This window comes from Mustela nivalis (assembly GCF_964662115.1).
Source record: "Mustela nivalis genome assembly, chromosome: Y".
Classification (NCBI taxonomy): Eukaryota; Metazoa; Chordata; class Mammalia; order Carnivora; family Mustelidae; genus Mustela; species Mustela nivalis.
The window spans coordinates 29,182,240-29,201,776 of NC_139041.1; the positions used below are offsets into that span (position 1 = coordinate 29,182,240).

The 19,537-nt window shown below is 38.8% G+C and overlaps 1 protein-coding gene across 1 annotated transcript in view; it reads left to right on the forward strand.

Annotated features, from left to right (window-relative positions):
- Positions 1 to 19,537, forward strand: part of LOC309856889 (protein WWC3-like) — a 179,895-nt gene that overhangs the window by 69,657 nt on the left and 90,701 nt on the right. The window contains exons 2-3 of the mRNA XM_082718691.1: positions 2,215 to 2,324; positions 13,950 to 14,153. Of these exons, the coding sequence (XP_082574817.1) occupies positions 2,215 to 2,324; positions 13,950 to 14,153 (314 nt within the window). The remainder of the gene's footprint in view (positions 1 to 2,214; positions 2,325 to 13,949; positions 14,154 to 19,537) is intronic.

Here is a 19,537-nt window from a genome sequence, read left to right on the forward strand (position 1 = left end):
AATACCCAGTTGTGAACTTGGTAGATCTGGGATTCCTGGGTGGCTCTCTCAGTTAGGAGGCTGTCTTCAGCTCAAGTCATGATCCCAGCATTCTGGAATCAATTCCTGTATCAGGCTCCTTGCTTAGTAGGGACCCTGCTTCTCCTTTATCTGGGAATGTCTTAATTTTATTCTTATGAATAGTTTTGTTTATCTTCTCTCTCTCTCTCTCTTTTTTAAACTTTCAGCATAACAGTATTCCTTTTTTTTGCACCACACCCAGGTCTCCATGCAATCCGTGCCCTCTCTAATACCCACCACCTGGTTCCCCCAACCTCCCACCCCACCGCTGCTTCAAACCCCTCAGATCGTTTTTCAGAGTCCATAGTCTCTCATGGTTCACCTCCCCTTCCAATTTCCCCCAACTTCCTTCTCCTAAATCCCCTTGTCCTCCATATTATTTGTTATGTTCCACAAATAAGTGAAACCATAGGATAGTTGACTCTCTCTGCTTGACTTATTTCACTCAGCATAATCTCTTACAGTCCTGTCCATGTTGACACAAAAGTTGGGTATTCATCCTTTCTGATGGAGGCATAATACTCCATAGTGTATATGGACCACATCTTCCTTATCCATTCGTCTGTTGAAGAGCATCTCGGTTCTTTCCACAGTTTGGTGACCGTGGCCATTGCTGCTATGAACATCGGGGTAGAGATGGCCCTTCTTTTCACTACATCTGTATCTTTGGGGTAAATACCCAGGAGTGCAATTGCAGTTTTGCTTATATTTTATTTTCTTTTAGTTTTATTTATCTTTTGGGTCAAATTTTCCATAAATAGTTATTCTTTAAGAATTTTAAATATATTATCCCACTGTATCCTGTCCAGCGATGTCCCTGCTCATAAGTTAGCTTATAATGATACTGACATTTCCTTGGTTATAAATACCTTTTCTGTTGCTGCTCTGAAGATTCTATCATTGTGTTTGACTTCATATAGTGTGTCTTGGTAGGGGTATATTTGGGTTATTTGTGCTTTTAGTTTATTGAGTTTCTCATGTTTATAGGTCCGTGTCTTTCCTCATATTTGTGAGGTTTCTGGCCATTATTTCTTTGGCTTATCTCTTTCCCTTTTATCTTTCTTCGTGTAGGACTTTCATAAGGCCTGTTTCTTGGTGCTATATATGCCCTTCATTCTCTGTTTGCTTTTTTTCTTGCCTGTCAGATTCAGTATTACCAAATGGCCTGGCCTGTCTTCATTTTTTGATTCTATTTTCTGCGTCTTTGTGTGTGCTTTTGAACCTCTTAGTGATTGTGTTTCTCCTCTTGCTGTGTCTCTCTCTGTCAAATAAATAAATATAATCTTAAAATAAAAAGAGAAAAAATAATGGAAATAGTAACTAAAAGATTATAAAGCTCAATTATATAATACTAACAACAATAATAATGATAACTTAAATATATGAGATAAAAACACTGAAATAGTACAAAGTTCTGAAGTTCATATATATCATAATAACTTAATAATCACCAAGAGGTCCAAACAGAGAATAAAGGGTATATATAGCACCAATAAGCAGGCCTTATGAAAGTGGCAGGTGGGGGGGGAAGCAGGCTCTTGAGTATGAGCTCAGGCCATGATCTTTGGGTCTAAGATTGAGCTCCACATTAGCCTCTGTGCTGAGTGGGGAGTCTGCTGCTTTCCCTCTTTCTTTGCTTCTAACCTGCACTCATGTGCACATGCTCTCTCATTCTCTAAAATAAATAAATACATCTCTAAAAAAAGCCATCATATTTGATGTAGATTTATGCTACTGTTGATGTTGTAAGCATGGAAACTAAAAGTTCCGCAAAATTTTCTGAGGAAATCAAGGGAGAAGATAGGTATTCTATTATTGTATGTGAACTACATCCCTTTCATCCCAACATTAGAGATAATTCTTTGAAAAAATGCTTGTTTTATCAGTTTTTTTCTTTTTTAATAACTGAGTATATATTTTCACTGCTGTTTAAAGTTAGGTTTTGAGATTTTAATCTTTTTATTATGACTACTCATGTAGTTATTGTCAATGGGAAAGGTTGTGAATTAGTTTCCAACCAAATAATTGGATTAGAGCTATCAACTGTATTAGATAAAATAATTGTATATTGATTTAATTTTAGAATTGATTCAGCAAACGTATCTACAACTGTCTCTAATCTCAATTCCTTTTTTCCATTGCTTTATTTTTCAGGATAACAAAGCCACTGACCTTTGCTGATTGTGTTGGGGATGAACTTCCTTTAGGATGGGAAACTGTATATGATAAACAAATTGGAATTTATTACATGGACCACATAAAAAGTAAGGAAAGTGTCACATTCAGTAATTATATGTCAGTGAGTGTTCATACTGAATTTCAAAGATGACAGAAAGTTTTTTATAACCGGTTTTTATGTAAGGTATTATTAAACTAGTTTGATTAATGTAAATATTTATTACATTAGCTGTAATTCATTAGCTGAATTCTTTCAAAAGTAAACCAGTTATTTAGATAACGAGCAAATGTATTAATTTTTGGTATTAGGGCTTTAATGTCTAATATAAGGAATATATTTCCCAGGCAATTTGTAGACAAGAAGTGAGTCTTTTTTACAGTGAGAAGGCTATTTATGCAAAAATGGACTTGTTAAAATAAATTTCTTTTCAGTGTTACAGGATTCATTGTTTATGCTCCACATTCAATGCTCCGTGAAATACATGCCCTCCATAATACCCACTAGCAGGCTCACCCAAGCCCCACACCCCTCTCCCCTCCAATCCCTCAGTTTGTTTCTCAGAGCCCACAGTCTTTCATAGTTCGTCTCCCCCACCAATTTCCCCAACTCACTTCTTCTCTCCCATCTCCCAGTGCCCTCCGTTTATTCTTTATGCTCCATAAGTCAGAGAAACCATATGATAATTGAATCTCTCTGCTTGACTCAGCATTATCTCTTTCAGTCGCCATCCATGTTGACACAAAAGTTGGGTATTCATCCTTTCTGATGGAGGCATCATACTCCATTGTGTGTATAGACCACAACTTCTTTATCCATTCGTCCATTGAAAGGCATCTTGTTTCTTTCCACAGTTTGGTGACCGTGGCCATTGCTGCTATGAGCACAGTGGTACAGATGGCCCATCTTTCCCCTGCATCTGTGTCTTTGGGGTAAATACCCAGTTGTGCGATTATAGGGTGAAAAAGAAGCTCTATTTTCATTTTCTTAAGGAATCTCCACACGGGGGCACCTGGGTGGCTCAGTGGGTTAAGCCGCTGCCTTTGGCTCAGGTCATGATCTCAGGGTCTTGGGATCATCCCGCATTGGGCTCTCTGCTCGTCAGGGAGCCTGCTTCCCTCTCTCTCTCTCTCTGCCTGCCTCTCCGACTACTTGTGATTTCTCTGTCAAATAAATAAATAAAATCTTTAAAAAAAAAAAAAAAAGGAATCTCCACACTGTACTCCAAAGTGGCTGCACCAATTTGCATTCCCAACAGTGTAAGAGGGTTCCCCTTTCTCCACATCCTCTCCAACACATGTTGTTTACTGTCTTGTTAATTGTGGCCATTCTAACTGGTGTAAGGTGGTATCTTAGTGTAGTTTTGATTTGAATCTCCCTGATGGCTAGTGATGAACATTTTTTTCTTGTGTCTGTTAGACATTTGCATGTCTTCTTTGGAGAAGTGTCTGTTCATATCTTCTGTCCATTTTTTGACATGATTATCATTTTGTGTGTGGTGAGTTTGAGGAGTTCTTTTTTTTTTTTTTTTTTTAAAGATTTTATTTATTTATTTGAGAGAGAGACAGTGAGAGAGAGCATGGGAGCGAGGAGAAGGTCAGAGGGAGAAGCAGACTCCCCGTGGAGCTGGGAGCCTGATGCGGCACTCGATCCCGGGACTCCGGGATCATGACCTGAGCCGAAAGCAGTTGTCCAACCAACTGAGCCACCCAGGCGTCCCGAGGAGTTCTTTATAAACCTTGGATATCATCCCTTTGTGTGTACTGTCATTTGTGAATATCTTCTCCCTGCCTCTTTGTTTTATTGACTGTTTCCTTTGCTGTGCAGAAGCTTTTGATTTTGATGAAGTCCCAAAAGTTTATTTTCGCTTTTGTTTCCTTTGCCTTTGGAGACATATCTTGAAAGAAGTTGCTGTGGGCGATGTCGAAGACGTTACTGCCTAGGTTCTCCTCTAGGATTCTGATGGATTCCTGTCTCACGTTGAGGTCTTTGATCCATTTCGAGTTTATTTTTGTGTATGTTGTAAGAGAATGGTCGAGTTTCATTCTTCTACATATAGCTGTCCAATTTTCCCAGCACCATTTATTGAAGAGACTGTCTTTTTTCCACTGGATATTATTTCTTGCTTTGTTGAAGATTATTTGACCATAGAGTTGAGGGTTCATATCTGGGCTCTCTACTCTGTTCCACTAGTCTATGTGTCTGTTTTTTGTGCCACTATCTTGATATCTTGGTGATAACAGCTTTGTAGTAAAGCTTGAAATCTGGTAATGTGATGCCCCCAGTTTTATTTTTGTTTTTCAACATTTCCTTAGCAATTCGAGGTCTTTTCTGATTCCATACAAATTTTAGGATTGTCTGTTCCAACTCTTTGAAAAACGCCAGTGAAATTTTCATTAGAATGGCATTGAAAATATAGTGTGCTCTAGGCAGTATAGACATTTTAACAATGTTTATTCTTCCGATCCAAGAGCATGGGAGTGGTCTTCCATCTTTTTGTGTCTTCTTGGATTTCTTTCATGAGTGCTTTGTAGTTTCTTGAGTACAGATCCTTTACCTCTTTGGGTAGATTTATTCCCAGGTATCTTCTGTTTCGGTGCTGTTATAAAAGGGATCAATTTCCCAATATCTCTTTCTACAGTTACATTGTTAGTGTATAAGAGAGCAACTAATTTCTTTGTATTTATTTTGTATCCTGCCACATTTCTAAATTGCTCTGTGAGTTTTATTTGTTTGTGGTGGGGGGAGTCTTTTGGGTTTCTCTATAAAGCATCATGTCATCTGCAAAGAGAGAGAGTTTGACTTCTTCATTGCCAATCTGAATACCTTTTATTTCTCTTTGTTGTCTGATTGCTGTTGCTAGGAATTCTAATACTATGTTGAACAAGAGTGGTGAGAATGGGCATCCTTGTCCTGTTTCTGATCTCAGAGGGAAGGCTGTGAGCTTTTTCCCATTGAGGATGATATTTGCTGTGGGTTTTTCATAGATTGATTTGATGAAGTTGAGGAATGTTCCCTATATCCCTATACTTTGAAGTGTTTTAATCAAGATCGGATTCTCTATTTTGTCAGATGCTTTTTGTGCATCAATTGAGAGGATCATATGGTGTTTCTCTCTTCTCCTTTTGACTTGTTCGATTACATTGATTGACTTGTGAATTAAAAAAAATTTTATTTATTTATTTCACAGACAGAGATCACAAGCAGTCAGGGAGGCAGGCAGAGAGCGATGGGGAAGCAGGTTCCCTGCGGAGCAGAGAGCCTGATGCGGGACTTGATCCCAGGACCCTGAGATCATGACCTGAGCTGAAGGCAGAGGCTTTAACCCACTGAGTCACCCAGGCGCCCCTGAGTTGTGAATGTTAAGCCATCCCTGCATCCCTCAAAAATTGACTTTTAAAACTTTATTGTCCAAGTGATGACCTTAACTTTATGTTTCTTTACACATTTAATTTTAACTTTGATAATCAATCTTTTTTTTTTTTTAAAGATTTTATTCATTTTAAAGAGAGAGAGATCACAAGTAGACAGAGAGGCAGGCAGAAAGAGAAGGGGAAGCAGGCTCCCCTCTGAGCAGAGAGCTCGACGCGGGGCTCAATTTCAGGACCCTGAGATCATGATCCGAGCCGAAGGCAGAGGCCCAACCCACTGAGCCACCCTGGCGCCCCAATCTTTTTGATCTTTCCAGTGGAAGAGAGCTATGTAAGGACGATAGCTGAAATAATACCATGGGTCCTTGACCATGCTGTTTTGCTTGACAGACTGTTTAGAACACTGGCTCTCTACATAGCTGATTTTGTTTTCCCAGACCACTTGCAATGTCTGCAGGTATCTAGTCACTGGCATGCAGTGAGTAGGGGCAGGGTTGCTACTCGACCTTGTATAGTGTTCAGGACAGTGTGGCAGAGAGCGAGCTGCTCCCAAAATGGCAGTGGTGGCACAGTTTACACATGTAATTCCAGGCTTCACTTAACATAGATTTGTCCTATTCACCTCACTCTTTGTTTGCTGCCCTTTCATCAGCTTTCCTCAGTCTTTTTTTTTTTTTAAAGTTTATTTATTTATTTATTTGACAGACAGAGATCACAAGTAGGCAGAGAGGCAGGCGGGGGGTGGGGGGGATGCAGGCTCCCAGCTGAGCAGAGAGCCCTGGGATCATGACCCGAGCTGAAGGCAGAGGCCTTAAGCCACTGAGCCACCCGGGTGCACCCAGCTTTCCTCAGTCTTATACCAGCTGAGGATCCACTTCTTTCTCAGATTCACACTTTTGCACTCACTCCCATTTTCATTCTAGCTATGCTTAGTGTTTCTGCCTTTTGTCATTTTTTAGTCCAGGGGACATGAAATTTGGCTTCCTGTCCTTCAATTTATTAAGTGTTGGGGAGGTTAGAAGGGCCCAAAGACTCATGATATACTTACCACATAGGTGATTTGATGCTCTTTCTTCACTGCAAAGATTGGGCAGTTGGAGTAAGATCTGCCCTGCACCAGCTGTTTACCTACCCACTTACCCAAGTGGCAAGAAGAATTTACGGTAAATCCACCACTCACATTTTGCTTAGTGAGGTTCTGTTTGAGGGAGGCCCTCTCTGTGTCCCCAGCTGACCAGGTGCCTCATTATCTGTGTTTGTCCTGGGTAATTAGGGTATTTGGTCTTCTGGGCTTATCTTTCTAGTTGCTTCCTAGTTAGGCAGATTCTACACATAGAGCTTCTCCTCACAGAACTCTGGGCATGGCTATGAATCTTAAATGCTAGTAACCACCAAGGATTTCCTTCTATCTACCTTGAATGTAACTGGAATGACCCAGAACAGGGAGGTGGGAAGTTTTGAAGTCAGCAGTTTCAGGGTCACACCACTTATCTCTCTGAGACCTTCAGAGACCCCAAATTGGTTGAGCAGCTTAAGCCTTTTTAAGGCAAAGAATCTGAGACTGCAGGTATTAAAATTGGAACTCTGCAGGAAGATAGAGGGGAGTAGGCAGGACCTACATCTATGCAAACAACTCTGAAAATGACCCAAAGACTGCAGAATAGGCCCTCTACCTGTTAATGGTACAGAGGAGGCCACATCAAAAATAATAAGGACAGTGGAGACCCATTTGTGAACCAAACCCCTGTTGAGAGTAACCATTAATGGGAAGGACACCACAAACATGGAGAAGGGAGAGAAACAGACCATACCTTAGGCACCCTAGGCAACCAAACCTTTGAAAACCACAGGATTTAACTTTGGGAACTTTGAATATCAGTGGGGCTTTGCATGGGGAGAGGTGGAGGGTGATAGGAAACTGAATCTAGGGTACCTAGAGATTTATTGGCTAATTTTAAAGCATGTGCTTGGATTTTCAGTAAACATTTTGGGAACAGAGGTGCTGGTGGGTGCCATTTTTCTTGTTCTCCGCAATCCTGGATAGCCAGATGCTTTCAGCAGCAAGTAATAACTTTCTTGTCAGCACTGTGTGCCCTGCCCCAATGTTCTCCTTGGGCATGCCATATTCAACCTAATATTCTCAGTAAGTGTCCCTTCATGCTAAACCTGGCAGATATATGCTGCGTAACCCTTCAGGGATTAGTATCCCTCCAAAGTGATCCCTGGCCTGGGGAGGAGGGTAGCTAACCTTACACACCTGCATATCTGTACATTCATCAGCCTGGCTTCTTAGTTGGATCCACAGGGAGCAATCCCCACCCTTTGGTATACTTGCAGATGAGGCAGGGATGCTAACTGCAGATAGTAAGGCTGAATGCTATTTCTGTTCAATCCTGAGCCTATAGTAACTTCAGAGACAGCTCACTCAATACAGCACTGTGGGACCACAACAGGTAAAGTGGGTCATTGCAACTAGGTGGCTTCAACTCAGTCTTGTTCAGCCACTGAACAGCACTGCTGATCAGATGACATTGTACTATAGGGTACCACAGAAGTTCTTCAACATAACATTACTTTGTTGGAGTTCTTTTCAAGACTAGAAGATGTAGCTGACCTTCCTAACACACAGAAACAAACACAGAGGGTCAGACAAAATGGAAAGACAGAGGAGTATGTTCTGGATGAAAGAATAGAACAAAGTGCCCCAGAGATAGGTGATATGTCTGATAAAATATTGAAGGTAATAGTCACAGAACTCACTGAACTTGAGAAAGAGTGGAGACATCAGTGAGAATTTGAATTAAAATGAAGAATATGTAAAAAAGGAATTAGAGATGAACAACTAAATAAGTGAAATTTGAAATACACCAGAAGGAATCAACAGCAGACTAGAGAATGAAGAATGGGTCAGTGAGCTGGAAAACAGGATAGTAGAAAGCAATCAAGCTGAGCAGAGAATAGGAAAAAAAAGTGAGAATATGTTAAAGGAAATCTGTGACATAAATTCTCATTAAAAGGATCCCATTAGAAGAAGATAGAGAAAATGGGCTGAAAATTAATTTGAAGAAACTTTCCTAATCTGGGGTATAAAATAGACATCAAGATCCAAGAGGCACAGAGAGCTCTTAACTGTAAGCCAGGACACATAATAATTACAAAGGCAAAGATTAAAGATTAAGAGAGAATTTTAAAAGCAGCAAAAGAAAAGTTACCCACTAGAGGATCATTATAAGGCTGTCAGTGGGTATTTTTCAGCAGAAGCTTTGCAAGCCAGATGGGTGTTACACAATATATTAAAAGGACTGAAAAAGAACAACCTATAGTCAAGAGTACTGTATCCAGCAAGGCTATCATTCAGAATAGACAGAGACATAGAATTTCCCTGACAAAAACTAAAGGAGTTCACTAACCCAGTATTTCAAGAACTGACCAAGGGACTTCTTTAAGTGGAAAGAAAAGATCATAAGTAGAAAAAATAGTTAATAAAGGGAAAAAAAATCACAGTTGAAAGCAAACATAGTAAAAGTAGAAAAGTCACTTATAAAGCCAGTTTGGATATTAAAACAAAAAGGTAAAAATATGTTATATCTAAAAAATAAGTCAAGGGATCCACAAAATAAAAAGATGTAAAGTTTGACATCATATTTTAAATTATGAGAGTAAAACTTTTTTAGTGCCTTGACATATGTTCAAATCTAAGTAATTTTAACTTAATATAGACTAATGTTATCACTAATATCAATACTATACAAACCCACTGATTCATATGTAACATAAAAAATGTATAATAGATACATGTAAATAAAAAAGAAAGGGATCCAAACATAACACTAAACAAAGCCATCAAACCAAGACGAGTGGGACATAAAAAGAAAGGAACAGAGAAGAATTACAAAAATAACCAGAAAACAATTAACAAAATGGCTTTAATGCCTTTCTATTAATAACTAGTTTAAATGTAAATGGACTAAGTGCTCCAATCAAAAGACATTGTGTAAGTGAATAAATAAGAAACAGGACCGTCTATATGCTTCATGTAAGAGACTCATTTTATTTCTAAAGACCCATGCAGACATTAAGTGAAGGACTGGGAAGGAAAATATTCTGTATAAATGGAAGTGAAAAACCAAAAGCCAAGTTGTGACAGCAGTGTTTATTACAGGCAACCCTGAGTTTTATTTCATTTATTTATTTATTTTAAAAAAAGATTTATTTATTGATTTGACAGGCAAAGATCACAAGTAGGCAGAGAGACAGGCAGAGAGAGAGCAAGAGAGAGAGAGGTGGATGCAGGCTTCCTGCTGAGCAGAGAACCTGATTCGGGGCTTGATCCCAGGACTCTGGGATTATGACGTGAGCGGAAGGCAGAGACTTTAACCCACTGAGCCACCCAGGCGCCCCGACAACCCTGACCTTTAAACAAACACTCTAATAAGAGACAAAGAAAGACACCACAGAATGATAAAAGTCCAAGAAGTAAAATGTACTTTACAATTGTAAATTGTAAAAAGTGTAAAATTGTAAAAATTGTAAATTGTAAATTGTATGCACCCAACATGGGAACAGCAATATACTTAAAGCAAATGCTAACATATAGGAAAGGAGAAACTGACAATAATACAATAATAGTAGCAGATTTTAACACCCACTTATTTCAATGGTTATTTAAGGAGACAGAAAATTAGTAAGGAATGACACATTTGACCAGATGAATAGGATATTGTATCCCAGAACAGCAATACACATTCTTTTCAAGTGCATATGGGACTGACTCCAGGATAGATCAGATGTTAGCATAAGAAGCCAGTCTCAGTATGTTTACAGATATTGGAATCACATCAAGCATCCTTTATGATGAAATCCTAAGAAATTAGAAATCAATTATAAGAATATTGGGAAAACCCCAAATATGTAGAGGGTAACTAACATGCTACTTAACAACCTGTGAATCAATAAAGAAATCTAAGAGGAAATTAAGGAACACACAGAACTGCAAATGAAAATAAAAGGTTCCAAGCCTTTGGGGTGCAGCAAAAGCTGTTCCAAAAGGGAACTTTATTGCAGTATAGACAAACCGCAACAAGCAAAAACAATCTCCAGCTAATCCTACACCTAAAGGAGCTAGAAAAAGAACAATAAATGTAGCCTAGAGTTAGTACAAGAAAGGAAATGATAAACAATAGAGTGGAATTAAATGAAAAGATAAAAGGAAGAGGTCATTCACTAAAAAGATGAATAAAACTGATAAAATTTTAGCTAGATTTATCAACAGGGCACCACTGAGAGCTTTTCCCTTAAGGAAAAGGACAGGACCATGATGGGGAGATGCTTCTTCTCACCACTCTTGTTCTGCCTAGTGCCTGAAGTCATAGTTTCTGCCATCTGATCATCAAAAGAAATCAAAGGCATCCAGGTTGGCAAAGAAGAAATTACATGGTCACTGTCTGCAGACGACATGATTGTCTATTTAGAAAACCAAAAGACTTCATGAAAAACACATTAGAAGTGATAATACTGATTGTATAAAGTTATAGGATATTAAATTAATGTACAGAAAGCCTGTTATGTATCTATATACAGATATAGATAGAAGCAGAAGAAAGAGTAAGAAAATTTTATTTACAATATCAGCAATTGGAATAATATATCTAGGAAATACTTAAGCAAGGAGGTTAAAGCCTATACTCTGAAAACTGAAAGACATTGCTGGAAGACATTGAAGAAAACACAAAAGAAAACACAAAAGAAAACACAAATCGATCATGCTCATTGATTGGGAGGAATAATAAGGTTAAAATATCCATACCATTGAAAACAATCTATAGATTTAATTCAATCCCTATCAAAATACCAACAGCATTTTTACAGAACCAGAGCAAATAATTCTGAAATTTGCATGGAAACACAAGAGAATCCAGATAGCCAAAACAGGCTTTAAAAAGAAGAACAAAACTGGAGCTATTTAAATTGCTGATTTCAGGAGATAGTGAAAGCTTTAGTAGTAAAAAAAAGAGTATGGTACTGGCACAAATATAGACACATAGGAACAGAATAGAGAGCTTTTAATAAATTCATAACTATATGGTCAATGAATCTATGACAAGGGATACAAGACTATGCAATGTGGAAAAGATACTTTTTTCAATAAATGGTGTGGCAAGATTGAACAATTACATAAAAAAGAATAAAACAACCATATTCTTATACTAATACACAAAAGTAAATTCAGAATTCATTGAAGACCTAAATGTCAGACCTGGAACCACAAAACTAGAGGAAGACATAAGTATAGTCTTAGACATTGCTTTTGGCAACATATTTATCAATATATGTCTTGAGGCCGAGATAGAAGGTAAAAAAAGGGCAACATCAAAATAAAATCTTTGGCACAGTGAAGGAAACCATTAAGAAAGAAAAAATGGAACATAATGAGAGATTTTTTGCTAATAATATATTCCATGAGCTAAAATAATAAGGGAAAAAAAATTGAAATTGGCAGAGGCTCTGAATAAATGTGTTTCACAAAAAGACATAAAGACATTCAATAAACAAATAAAAAGAGGCTCAACATCACTTTTCAGGGAAATACAAATCAAAACCACTGTGAGATACCACCTGAAAACTGTCAGAATGGCTAAAATTAACAACTCATGAAGTAGCAGGTATTTGTAAAGATGTGGAGAAAGGGGAGAACTCTTGAACTGTTGGTGTGAATGCAAACTGCAGCAGCCACTCTGTAAAATAGTATGGTGGTTTCTTAGAAAGTTAAAACCTTACATTCCATCTTTAAAATTGTTGGCATTTGTCTCAAGGAAACAAAAACAGTAGAAAACAAAAGCAAAAACTTGCACCTCAATGTTCACTGCAGCACTATCTATAAAAACAAAAACGTGGAAGCAAGCTTAGTGCCTGCTGAGTGAAAAAGATGAAGAAAGTGTGGTATGTATATATATCTATACATACAAGTAAATAGAATAGGATATTATCTGAACATAATGAAGGAATAAACCTTGTCATTTGCAGTGAGAAGAATGCTGGTACAAAGTGTTATGCTATGTGAAATAAACCAATCTAAGACAAATACGATATAATTTTGTTTATATGTGCATTATAAGAAACAGCAAATGCACAATTATTATTATTTTTGCAAGTGAACAAATAAAACACTTTTAAATTCAGAGAACATACTATCAGATGGGAGATGGATAGGGAGATGAGAGATATTTAAGTTCTTATATGAAGGGGATACAAACTTTCAGTTATATAAGTCATGGATATAAAATGCACAAGTAATATAGTCAATATTGTAATAAAATTGTATGATGCAGATTGTAGTACACTTAGTATCGTGAGCACTGAGTAGTGAATAACTATTTTGCATACCTGAAAGTAAAAGAATTTTTTTTGTGCACTATACTTCATAATAAGTAAAAAATTAAAAAAATCAAAATTGGAACCCTCGCAATGGATAATGGTATAAGTATATATACTTAGATATGGTATAAGGGACCACAAAAAGTTCTACCTTTGAGATTCGTAATACTCTCCAGTTACTTGGACAATGTGTGAAGAGTGGTATTCTGCTGTAGCAGTCCTTGGGCCTGACTAAATGTCAGGAAGTTCCAGGCAAGGGACAAAGAAAACTTGAAAAAAGAAGTGCCTTTCACTGAATCTTTGAAGGTATTGGAGTTCCTGCTAGACAGCAGAAGCATAAAGAAATGCAAAGATGAGCCAGCCTGGCATATTGGGGGCTTTGGAAATTTCAGTCATTTTGGGGCGTATTGGTAGCCAAAGGTACGGGACATAGAAATTAAATTAGCATATTAGTTTGGGGACTCTTAAATCTTTTTAAGAAGCCTGAACGTTGTGCTTTACAAAATAGCACATTAGGCCACCTGGGTGGCTCAGTTGCTTAAGCATCTGACTGTTGATCTCGGTTTAGGTCTTGTTCTCATTGTTATGAGTTGAAGCGCCATGTTTGGCTCCATTTAGGTAAATAAAAACAATTAAGAAAGTAGCACAGTGAACTTGCATTTTTGGTGTGATATATCTATTAGTTATTTTTGAAAGGCCATTGTGAAGGATGGCCTAAGAGGATATAGGGAGAAGGGTGTGTTCTCAGTCATCATTATATCAACTGGCAGGGGTCACCAGTTCTTGATAACCCATGAATATTATGTGCCTGTGCGAACAGAAGGCATTCGTCCTGCACTCTAGGAGGCTTCGCGGCATAGATGCTCCCACGGTGCGTGTCCTGGCGTCTTCTCGTGGCCGGGCTGCAGGACCCGCGGCCAGCGCGAGGGTTTTACTCGGAAGCCGCTCACGCGCTGGTTCCGTTGCAGAGCTCACGCAGATCGAGGACCCCCGCGAACAGTGGCGGCGCGAGCAGGAACGGATGCTGAAGGAGTACTTGATCGTGGCCCAGGAGGCGCTCAAGGCCAAGAAGGAGATCTACCAGATCAAGCAGCAGCGGTTCGAGCTGGCGCAGGAGGAGTACCAGCAGCTGCACAGGCTGTGCGAGGACGACAGCCGCTCCCACGCCAGCTGTGAGTCCACGCCTCCCGGGGCGCCCCCGTGAAACCCCCCTGCCCCAGCCCCCTCTAGGTCACCCGCAGACACCGAGCTTGACTTGGGATAGACCGTCTCCCGGGGTGTCTAAGCACATACTTTAAGGGAGTCAGTGTCGTGCACCGGAGTCCAGCGGCATCCCTTTGCTGCTGCCTTAGCAGCTACTTACCGAACACCTACCTAATGCCCAGGCACCGTGACTCCGTGGAGTCCAAGGCTGCGGAGGTCCCTGTCCCCAAGACCTCCCACTCCCGCGAGAAGGGGAGAAAATCACATTTAAAGGAAGTGGCATGAAACAACTTACTTCTGCCTTGTGCCTTGGGTTTGTTATTTCTGAATAGATAAAATATTTTGTTACTTACATAGTCAGTCACTTCTAGAGTCAATTCTTTCTAGACTTGTAACAACTTGCCATAGTTGTGGACAGTCACAACTGCCCTTCCAGCCAATATACTTAGGAAGAATGTATGAAGTGGCTATACGTTTTATTTTACAAAACAAATATATATAAAGGTGTTTATGTGTGATGTAACAGCTTTTTGCAGGTAAGTGGTTTCATCTGGTAACGCAGAGTTGAATACTTAAGACATGTTCATAGCTTTATTTCTGTGTTGCAAATTAGAATATATTAAAAACAAGTGGCAGCATACCTGGTGGCTCAGTTAGTGTCTGACTCTTCCATTTCAGCTCACATCTTGATCTCACAGTCATGAAATCAAGCCCTATTTGAGCAAGAAAATTGAAGGTGACATATTTCTTTTCTTTTTTTTTTTTTAAGATTTTATTTATTTATTTGATAGAGATCACAAGTAGGCAGAGAGGCAGAGAGAGAGAGAGAGGAGGAGGAAGCAGGCCCCCTGCTGAGCAGAGAGCCTGATGCGGGACTTGATCCCAGGACTCTGGGATCATGACCTGAGCTGAAGGCAGAGGCTTAACCCACTGAGCCACCCAGGTGCCCCAAAGGTGACATATTTCTTATGCTACTGTCCTTTTATTCTGTTTGCTTTGATATTGCAATTATTTTTCAAGGTGAAGAACCCATGCATGCTTCCGAGAATGATGGAATTTTCCTCTGTAACTTGATTTATAATGTATTTCTTTAACCATACCTTAAGAGAATGGAGATGGTTCAGGAATAATGGTTTCTTGTTTCCAAGTTATCTGTACTTCTTTTTCACATACGGGTAAATACTACTCCCCCCCCCAATTCTGATTCATAATTGTCAGTTATTTTTAACTTTTATAGATAATTTTTTAAAAAATCTGTATAGTTATCTTTTCATGTAATTTCTTTGTAATTTTGTTGTCAGAATTATACTGCTATAATAGAATGAATCAATGATAGAGAGTGTTCCTCTTTCTTTTCTCGAAGAGGTTTTGTAAAATTGGTATTAAATGTTCTTGAGATATTTGATGAAATTCACCACAAAAATTGTCTGCACCTCAAGGTCTTTGTAGAAATGATTCAAATTACAAATTCAGTATCTTTTTAATAGATGCAGGACTATTCAGATGTTCTCTTTCGCTTTCAATCCATTTTCTCATTTGTTTTTTATCAAGGAATTTATCTGTTTAATCTAATCCAAAGCCTGCAGACTTTCCGGTAGAGGCTTTACTAGCAAACATTTTAAACTTTGAGGATACTGTTTACAGCTATTCTGTTGTTACAGTGCAAAAGTAGCCATAGAAAATTTCTAATGGATGTGTGTGGTTGTATTCTAGTATATGTAGAAGCACAGGCAGTAAGCTTTACTTAGAGAAATAGAAATTTGCTGTCTTAGGAATATTTGCTACTCTTTGATCTAAGCTGTCAAATTTATAATGTTCATAGAACACCCATATAATTTTTTTTTATCTTTACATTTAATTGTGGGTTTTATTTATTTATTTATTTATTTATTTATTTATTTATTTATTCTTTTCAGTGTTCCAAGATTCATTGTTTATGCACTGCACCCAGTGAGTGCTCCATGTAATACATGCCCTCCTTAATACCTACCACCAGGTTTCCCCATTTCCCCACTCCTCTCCCATCCAAAACCCTCGGTGTGTTTCAGTCTCTCATACTTCGACTCCCTCTCCGATTTCCCCCAATTCACTTTTCCTTCCCTTCTCTTAGTGTCCTCCATGTTATTGCTCATGCTCCACAGTAAGTGAAACCATATGATAATTGACTTTATCACCAAAAGTGTAAGAGGGTTCCCCTTTCTCCAAATCCTCTCCAGAATATGTTGTTCACTGTCTTGTTAATTTTGGCCATTCTAAGTGGTGTAAGGTGGTATTTCAAGGTATCTCAATGTGGTTTGGATTTGAATCTCCCTGACAGCTAGTGATTGTTGGGGTCCGTTATCAAAGTAACGAGACTGAGACAAAGTGAAACTTAAGCAAAGCTTTATTCTATGCCAAGCATTAGAAGTCTGACTGACCGGCCAGGGGAATGAGACTGAGACAAAGTAAAAGTTATGTAGATCTTTGTTTTATGTCAAGCAATAGAAGTCAGACTGATAGGCCAGGGCCACCTCCAAAGAAAGTGACCTCCTCCCAATCTCACAGGCTGGTTTTATAGGGCATAACTGCAGACCCAAGGTATGTGGCTTCTATTGTTAAGGCGGATCCGGAATCAATACCCGGAACCATACCAGCAACTACTGGGGCATTTATTCCTGGAATGAAGTCCGTGGATGTAAACAACAATATGGCTACCTAGGCAATATGGAGTCGCTCTGGCTAACGAGGCCCTAATAGTTAAACAGGTTTTACCATTAAGTTGGCGCTAAGAGTGATGATGAACATTTTTTTAAGTGTCTGTTAGCCATTTGTATGTCCTCATTGGAGAAGTGTCTGTTCATGTCTTCTGCCCATTTTTTGACATGATTACCTGTTTTGTGTGCATTGAGTTTGAGGAGTTCTTTATAGATCTTGGATATCAGCATTTTGTCTGTACTGTCATTGTGAATATCTTCTCCCATTCTGTGGGTTGCGTCTTTGTTTTGTTGACTCTTTCCTTTGCTGTGCAGAAGCTTTTGATCTTGATGAAGTTCCAAAAATTCAATTTTGCTCTTGTTTCCTTTGACATATCTTGAAAGAAGTTGCTGTGGCTGATATCATAGAGGTTACTGTCTGTGTTTTCCTCTAGAATTGATGGGTTCCTACCTTACATTGAGATCTTTTATCCATTTCAAGTTTATCTTTGTGTATGGTGTAAGAGAATGGTTGAGTTTCATTCCTCTGTGCACAGCTGTCCAATTTTTCCAGCACCATTTATTGAAGAGACTGTCTTTTTCCTACTGTATATTTTTTCCTGCTTTGTTGAAGAATATTTGACCATAGAGTTGAGGGTCCAAATCTGGGCTATTCACTCCGTTCCACTGGTCCATGTGTCTGTTTTTATGCCAGTACCATGGTGTCTTGGGGATCACCACATTGTAGTGAAGCTTGAAATCAGGTAACATGATGGCCCCAGGTTTGTTTCTTTTTCCACATTTCCTTAGCAATTCCACATCTCTTCTGATTTTATACACAATTTAGGATTGTTTCCTCCAGCCCTTTGAAAAATGCCAGGGGAGTTTTGATTGGAATGGCATTGAAAGTATAGATTGCTCTAGGCAGTATAGACATTTTAACAATGTTTATTCTTCCAAACCATGAGAATGGAAGGATCTTTCTTCTTGTCGTATCTTCTTCAATTTCTTTCATAAGTGTTCCTTGAGTACAGATCCTTTACCTCTTTGGTTAGGTTTATTCTCAGGTATGGTTCTTGGTGCTATAGTAAATAGAATCAATTCTCTAATTTCCCTTTCTGTATTTTTATTGTTAGTGTATAGGAAAGCAATTGATTTTCTGTACATTGACTTTGTATCCTGCCACATTAGTCAATTGCTGTATGAGTTCTGTTAGTTTGGGGGTGAAGTCTTTTGCTTTCTCCATATAAAGGATCATGTTATATGTGAAGACAGTCATTGCCAATTTGGATACCTTTTATTTCTCTTTGTTGTCTGATTGTGTTGCTAGGACTTCCAATACTATGTTGAACAATAGTGGTAAGAGTGGGCATCCTTGACATGTTCCTGATCTCAAAGGGTAGGCTATGAGCTTTTAACCATTGAGGATGATATTTGCTCTGGGTTTTTCATAGATTTGATGAAGTTGAGGAATGTTCCCACTATTCCTATATTTTGAAGCATTTTAGTCAGGAACCGGTGCTGGATTTTGTCTAATGCTTTTTCTGCACCAATTGAGAGGACCATGTTGTTCCTCTCTCTTCTTTTATTTATTTATTTTTTTAATAAAGATTTTATTTATTTATTTGACAGAGAGAGATCACAAGCAGGCAGAGAGGCAGGCAGAGAGAGAGAGGAGGAAGCAGGCTCCCTACTGAGCAGAGAGCCTGATGTAGGACTCGATCCCAGAACTCTGAGATCATGACCTGAGCCGAAGGCAACGGCTGAACCCACTGAGCCACCCAGGCACCCTCTCTTCTTTTATTGATTTGTTCTAGCCCATTGATTGATTTGTGAATGTTGAACCATCCTTGCAACCCAGGGATGAATCCCACCTGGTCATGGTGGGTAATCTTTTGAATATGCTGTTGGATCCTGTTTGCTAGGATCTTGTTGAGAATTTTAGCATCCATATTCATCAGTGATATTGGTCTGAAATTCTCCTTTTTGGAGGGTTCTTTGCCTGGTTTGAGGAACAGGGTAATATTGGCTTCACAAAAAGAGTCTGGAAGTTTTCCTTCTGTTTCAGTTTTTTGAAACAGCTTCAGGAGAATAGGTTTTATTTCTCCTTTGAAATTTTGGTGGAATTCCCCAGGGAATCCGTCAGGTCCTGGGCTCTTGTTTTATGCAAGGCTTTTCATCACTCTTAAAATCTCATTACTTAGATATCAGTCTATTTATGTTGTCAATTTCTTCCCGGTTCAGTTTTGGAAGTTTATAGGTTTTCAGATGCATCCATTTCATCTAGGTTGCTTCACTTACTGGCATATAACTGTTGATAATGAATTCTGACAATTGTTTCTACTTCCTTGGTGTTAGTTGTGATCTCTCCCTTTTTTTTTTTTTTTTTAAGATTTTATTTATTTATTTGACAGAGAGAGATGACAAGCAGGCTCCCTGCTGAGCAGAGAGCCTGATGCGGGACTCCATCCCAGGACCCTGAGATCATGACCTGAGCCCAAGGCAGCGGCTTAACCCGCTGAGCCACCCAGGCACCCGAGTACTCCGTTTTTTAGGGTGGAATATTCTATATATATCTATGAGGTCCATCCGGTCCAATGTGTCATTCAATGCTCTTGTTTCCTTGTTGATTTTCTGCTTGGATGATCTATTAATGAGAGTGCCATGTTAAGATCTCCTAT